The sequence below is a fragment of the Takifugu flavidus genome, chromosome 8, assembly GCF_003711565.1.
Source record: "Takifugu flavidus isolate HTHZ2018 chromosome 8, ASM371156v2, whole genome shotgun sequence".
Lineage (NCBI taxonomy): Eukaryota > Metazoa > Chordata > Actinopteri > Tetraodontiformes > Tetraodontidae > Takifugu > Takifugu flavidus.
The window spans coordinates 2,143,049-2,149,766 of NC_079527.1; the positions used below are offsets into that span (position 1 = coordinate 2,143,049).

Genomic DNA, 6,718 nt, shown 5'->3' on the forward strand with positions numbered 1-6,718 from the left:
GTCACTTTTTCTTTCTATGAGTCTGTCTGGGCAGAAAAAAGAGCAGAAATGAGAGATTCCAGACTAAAGGTGATGTGACTTCATGTTAAACTGACCTTTGGGATATTTGACACGACACATGTTGTGCTAATTGAGCGCCGCAATTATGTGTTGCCTTACTGGCAACTGGATCGAAACCCGTTCTGCTCGTTGGCCCATCATTTGTCTGACAGATAAATATCGAGCCTCCCGTGTTGTCAGTGCCTTTATTTTGTGGCTAATTTGGTTTGGATAAGGAAGAGAATAGGAAGGAGGAGAAGTTAAATGGCCTTGCTCGTAGAGGCGGCAATTTCTACAGGCAATTCCTTACTTAGCATAATTATAGACTCTGTAGATGATGTTGTACTTATGAGGAAATTACAGGATGTTTAAAATGAAGACCGTGAGCAGACTCTGCAGTAGGAGGCCTTCCAACAGCCGCAGCTATTCACCGGCAGCCCGAATCTCCCCGAGTGCTCCTTGGCGACTGTTGTCGCAGAGCGGGGCTGAGTAGGTGACTGCCTCCCACTCACAGCTCCCACAGTCGGCGAGGGGGAGGGACTTATTCCCTTCTTCTCAGCAGCGAGCGGAGGAGGCTGCCGCCGCTTGACAACAGCAGCCACAGTTCAGCCCTCCTCCTTTCTGACCTCTCGCCGCGCCACCAGGGGACCTCAGCTTAATTGTTCCTGATGATCTTCTCTGTAGTGACAAGTGGATGGCCGCCCCCTCGCAGATCTGGCAGTTCTACGTGCACTTCCTGGAGAGGGTGGACGTCAGCTGCGTGACGGGCCAACAGAGCCGTCACTCACTGGTGCTGAGGGGGAAGCAGGCCGTACGAAAGGTCAGGTGTTACTCATCCCACCCGCAGGAGATTAAGGTAAACATCTTTAATGTGAGTTAAACTACTCGCTTTATATTTGAATAATAAAAGGATTCAAATGAGTGAAGCAGTTCTAACAGCTGCAGGGGCAGTTTTTGCTAGCACCTGCACTGAAAAAGTAACGTTTAGCAGAGTTTTGGGGGAGTGATATGTAGCTGTAAGTATTAGATTTTTTGGATTAATGGTCAAACAACTTGTTCTACTCAGATTTAATCTCTAGCCAATCCCTTGAGGATCTTTTTTTTATTATTATTGGACTGATTTTTCCTGCATTTTGGGTTCAAATAGGGCGTTTTTGAGATGTTAGATCAATTTAATTGGCACAAACTGGTGGGGGGGTGTAGCTCAAACCAGCTCGGATCTCACCTGGAATCTCCCCTATCGGAGGAGACAGTCGGAGCTTTGCACCTTTCAAACCACGTGTTTAACACCGGCTGCACGCCAACGCTTCTGTCAGCAACGGGAAACCACCGAAACTTTCAAAAGGCGTGTGAGAATAACCGTGGCGGTAAATTCCTGGAGCTTCGGTCCCTCGTGCATTAAGCAGATGGATCGCGTCGTCTCATTAGGTGGATTTCCATGACGTCTAACTGCAAACATGCTCCTGTGGTGACACGTGAACATAGATCTCTTCTTCCTCTCCCTGTGAGAAGCCCAAAGCGTCCTACTCACTGATATAAGATTAAAACAAAAGTAGGGGGGGGGTTGTCAGTCCTCCGTGGACAATCCAAGTGTATTTTGCACGAATAAATAGGAAACCGGCTGAAAAAGTGCCAGATATATAGATTCCCCCCCCCCTCTCCCCGTTTAAGATTTCTGCATTTGCATCGGGAGCTGCTTTGATGTGACTCTCGGCAGGTTAGCTGGCTGCGGAACGCATCGCAGGAGTCTTACAAAACAGGATAAAACTCCCCACCAGAGAATAGCTTTGCTTTTCACAACAGGCTGAAAAGGAGCTCGGCGCTGAATCTCATTCTCGCCCGCTTCTGTCTCTGTCACTTTCCTGTGATTCTCTCCCTTTCCATTGTCAGATAACCCCTCTTTACCTTCTTCGCCAAACCCACTCGCTCCTCTAATCTGTAAGCCACCTTTGTTGGCCTCTGACACCTTTTTCCCCAATTAAATCTGTCCCTTTTTTCACCTCTTTCAATAATCTCTCCGGCTCCACGACAGTCGCCGGGTTTCGTTGCTCTTAATTATTCCGGTTTGTCTGTCGTCCCAACTAAAAGGACACTTATAAAAACTGAAACACTACTGATTCAGATCTCCGAATCCCAAACTAATACATGAATTATCGAATGGAATTACTTATGCCCGTTTATTCCTTTGGACTCTGACCTTTAACACCTGCGTTCATAGAAAGAATCTCTGAACAAACTAAACTGGATGAATAAGAAACACAGGTGATTTGTGTGGACTCACCTTGACTACTGGACACTACTTTATCACCAGTTTGGTGATTGTAATAAGTCCCCTGGGGAAAAGGCTGATCCTTATTGGCTGAAGGGTTAACGGGACGCTGGGGCGCTCAGCTAAGGTTGAACTACCGCTCCTTTCCCTGCAGGTGGACCCCGAGGGCGTGTTTGTCCTGCCCCCCGCATCGGTGCAGGAGCTCCACATGAAGGTGCAGCCGTGGCGAGCCGGCAGCCGCTTCCTCTACGTCAACGCGGTGGACGTGGAGCGCCGACGGCTGATCACCTCCTGGCTGGTCTGTCTGAATATCCTCCGGCCCGTTCTATCCAAGGTGCGTCTCTTTCTGGCGGCCGGTCTGTCTCCGTGACGTAGGCGCTCGTGCCGCTGGAGATTCGCTCTTTCATCTGTCGTGGCAGAGTTGATGTGATGGACAGCTCAAACCTTAAAGGTCTGGCTGACTGGCAGCCACGGGCGTCTCCCATTTGTTCTCATTGGACCCCTCTGATGATTTCCAGGGTCAGCTGGACAATAACTTCCACTTTATGGTTAATGTCAGAAAAGGCTAACGGCAGCCGACGCTAAAAGCTAATCTCTTTTATCACGCTATCTCATCACGCTAAACCGGCGGCCCGTCAAAGGTTACCGTCGCACATGTGCACTTGCTGCAAGAAGTCTTGAGAAAAACGTGGACGTATGGATGATTCCGGTAAAAGCCACACTGCCACCAGTCAGGGGCTTCAATCCTACATACGTTTGCAGGATTGTGAACAGAATTAGCATGCGCCGCCATTTCCAAAGCTGTGGCAGGATTATTGATTAGCGCGTCACATGTCACGAGCCTCGGTGGTGGCAGCCGTCGTTCATCTACCTCTTATTGTGTTATATGTCGGCCGCTTCTTATCAAACACCTCCGTGTGCGCGCAGACGTTCGAAGTGCACGTCCCGGTCGGAAGTGGGCGCGGCTGCTCCAAGAAGATCGGCTACACCAACCCCTACCCCGGCAGCCGCACCTTTCTGCTCCGTTCCGACCATCCGGACCTGCTCCAGTTCAAAGAGGATCGCTTCCAGGTGAGATCGGACAGCAGGACGCGCTTCGTCCCACGGAATCAATGCTTTGATTAACACCGGGATGGGGGGGACACTTCGCCGGAGCCGGAGCCACATTACTGCGGATAGATACTGTGTGTGTGGACTTTATTATCCGCTAAGGGAAATCCATTTCCACAGCTCGGTACAAAGCAGACGTCCCGCTTAATAATACATGGCAGTCTCCTCTGCTACAACTTCTCCTTCAACATTCCTCCATTTTTCATTCCGCCAGCATTGATCAGCCGCCTGGATTCATATCGCACGTTTCACGGTCACAAGACGTTTCGTTTCATGCTACAGGTGTGAATTATTCACACATAAAAGCAGCTCTCGGGTCACCTGTGTTTCATCAGCTCCGGTCATTAAAAGCGGAGCATAAATTGGTCCCCGGACGAGCATTGATCAAAGGATTCGAAAAATGCCTTCAACCTCAGTATCAGCGCGGCCAAATTCATGCATTTGAGACTAAAATACTAAATAGATGAACGTGGAAAATAAGGAATTGTGTTTTTCTGCTTCCCTGTTTGTTCAGGCGGATTAAAAAAAGAGATCTTTTCCTTTAAGTTTGCTTTACAAACTAGATCTGAGGCCATTCCGCTTTTATCGTCACATCGTCAGGCCTTTTGTGCCTGCCGGCTGATTCCAGTCACCTGAGTCACCGCTGTCGTTAGCTTTTATTTGCTGCCACGCTTTCAATCGACAGGCCCGGTTTCCAAATTAAACCAACACACGGGTGGCAGCGAGGCTCCGCTTTCTCACAAGCTAATTGGGTGCTGCTGTCCAGAAGATTCCACGTCAATTAGAGAGTTAAGAAACTTTTCCTCCATCCCGTCGGGTGTCTGATAAAGAATTTCCACTTCCTGTGGCTTCACGCCGGTGTGCAGGAACCCCCCCCTTTCCTCTTTTCTTGGGTTGTAATTACCCCACCATAATAAAACGGGAAAGCAAAGCAACGATCAATACTCTGGTGCTTTGTGTGGATTATTACGGCATAAATCCACTAAATTGAGCCATATGTTCTTAGCTTGCTAATACAGGAAAGGCTGAAAGATAGTTGTGCTCTGATTTAATCTCTGAGAAATCCTAATAGGTCGCCGCAGAAACCCACACTGGGCACACCGACACAAGAGTTTTAGAACTTTAGCAGGATAGTATGTGCCCTTAATTTAAACTAATCTATATTAGTGCATTCTGGGTAGATGAGTTCTTAATCGTATGATCTTATCCACTTCTGACCGAGGTGGTTTGCGCGATGCGTCGACCCACACAGGAGCCGGAAATGCGTTGAATTAGCCGTGACGTAGCCACCGCCGATCTGTTTCTGCTGACAGCGTCTTATTTACGCGCTTGATTAGCGCTGCTTTTGGGCCGTGCTAGCCTAACACGGACGAGCACAAGTCCAGCTGGAACTAATTTGTCCAGAGTTCTTTTTGGTCATTTCCCTCACCACACTCTAGCCTCCGGGTCCCAACACGCTAGCCTAGCTTAGCGTATCCTCTCCAAACATTTAGCATGAAGGACAATCCAATCCAGTATCGCAAGAAGACGGGCGGCCTTGCTGCACCATTTATTTGTTTTTGGACCTTCTGAGCAGCGGTAAAGGGATCCATCCTCGAGATTAGAATCTGACTCCAGCAGTGCCGCAGAAAACATTGATTACTCGTCACATTGAGCCGATCGGCAAAGATCCGGTGGAAATCTTTGGCGTGAACGTGGAGTATTCCGCATGACAGCGAGGAGTCGGACTTCTGCTCGGTTGATGTGATCTGGTGAGGAAGGCGGTTGAAGGTCAAACTCTCCAAAGAGGTCAAAGGGCTGATTGTCGTCTTCCATCTGTTCAGATCGGCGCCGGACAAAGTTACAGCATCGGACTTCGATTCGCCCCGAGTCGGAGCTCCGGCTCAGCGGAGATCCTGGTCTACGTCAACAACCTGGAGGAGAAGACGGAGGAGACGTTCTCTGTGAAAGTCAATTACTCCTGAACTTCATCGTTCCTGTTTCCTCATCAGCCGCTTCCTGGAAGTGTTTGTCTGAAAATAAAAACCTATTCCGCTCGATTTGAGAGCTATTGAAGTCAGGAGCTAATTTAAAAGCGTATTTTATGCCTAAATAATGTATCGGGACTCGAGGGGGGGAGGGGGAAGGGGGACTAAGATCGACGTCAAAGCCTGAAACCCCACTGTGATCTGTCCCCTTTCTAAAATCTCGACAACAATCACGGCAGCCGCCGCGAGAACAGGCTTCGGGCTGAAGGCAATAACATTTTATCGACTTTAATTACCTGGCCAACCCACTTGAACGCCACTCGATGGTGGAATTTTAATCTCAGACAAGCCAGGGGTGCACTCTCCGCATCCCTCTTGCCTCCCAAACAAGTTCCTCTCATCAGCAGCATTATTAGAAGCGGCGCTGTAATGAGGTATGACTTTCCAGCGATGCACAACTCTCTTCAGATTGTTCTCATTAACACCCGCAGCCTTTTAAAGACCTTCATCCTCTGCTCCTCTCTTCTTCGCCGCTCTGCCGTCTGCCGGGGTGCAGACAGAGAGGAGAGGAGAGGAGAGGAGAGAGGAGGCTGCTGCACACTGTTACATAACATGGTTACACAACACCCCCCCCCCCCCCCCCCCTCATTAGAATGCAGCCTGCAAAATAAGCCTGGGTGCAGCAGCAGCAGCAGAGGCTGATAAAAAGATGACGGTGCCCCAGCCAGATGCCGTCCCTCCGCACCTCCTCTAACATCTTGTCTGAGGCTCGCCACTCGTCTCCGTTCCAGCACAGCGCCGTCCTCTCGCTCGGTCCCCTGTCCCCCAAAATAACTGAACTCTGACAGTCCCGTTCTTCCCCCTGGAAGATGCGTCCCCCCCCCAACACGCAGCTGGGAGGACACCCCGGGACCCAAAACACAAGTAAAGCCTGAATAACAAGCCATAAATCTCTCTGAAAGTGTGACCAAAGACAACATTAAAGAGTTTATTTTTTCTGTTCAAGCAAACGTGTCCCTGCCTCCTTTGTCTATTCGGTGGAGATCGGCTAGCCTCTAGCTTTTGGCTAATCCCGACTGCTTTAGCTTAGCCCGATTCTCCTCGTCAGCCGACGATGAGCCTCTAAAACATCAGCGGCGTTTAAGACTCCACATTTTGGCATCTAAAGCTACTTTAGCAGATGGAAAAAAAGGGAGACATGGATGCTAATCATTGCCGCTGCGCTTTTCCACATTTTCCTGTGACCGTTCTTTTTGTTTCCCCCGTGACTGATACTCCCTGACTATGTGGGAGGATGACTCCTCATTAATTCTGCCTACCAAGCTCTGACTGC

General features: G+C 49.4%; 1 protein-coding gene across 2 annotated transcripts in view; it reads left to right on the plus strand.

Annotated features, from left to right (window-relative positions):
- The window catches only part of nphp4 (nephronophthisis 4), a 97,460-nt gene extending 92,003 nt beyond the window's left edge, over positions 1-5,457 (plus strand). For both annotated transcript variants that reach the window (XM_057039859.1, XM_057039860.1), the window contains 4 exons: positions 724-895; positions 2,463-2,642; positions 3,236-3,379; positions 5,242-5,457. In XM_057039859.1, the coding sequence (XP_056895839.1) occupies positions 724-895; positions 2,463-2,642; positions 3,236-3,379; positions 5,242-5,382 (637 nt within the window). In that variant the 3' untranslated portion in view covers positions 5,383-5,457. The remainder of the gene's footprint in view (positions 1-723; positions 896-2,462; positions 2,643-3,235; positions 3,380-5,241) is intronic.
- The last annotated feature ends 1,261 nt before the right edge of the window (positions 5,458-6,718 follow it).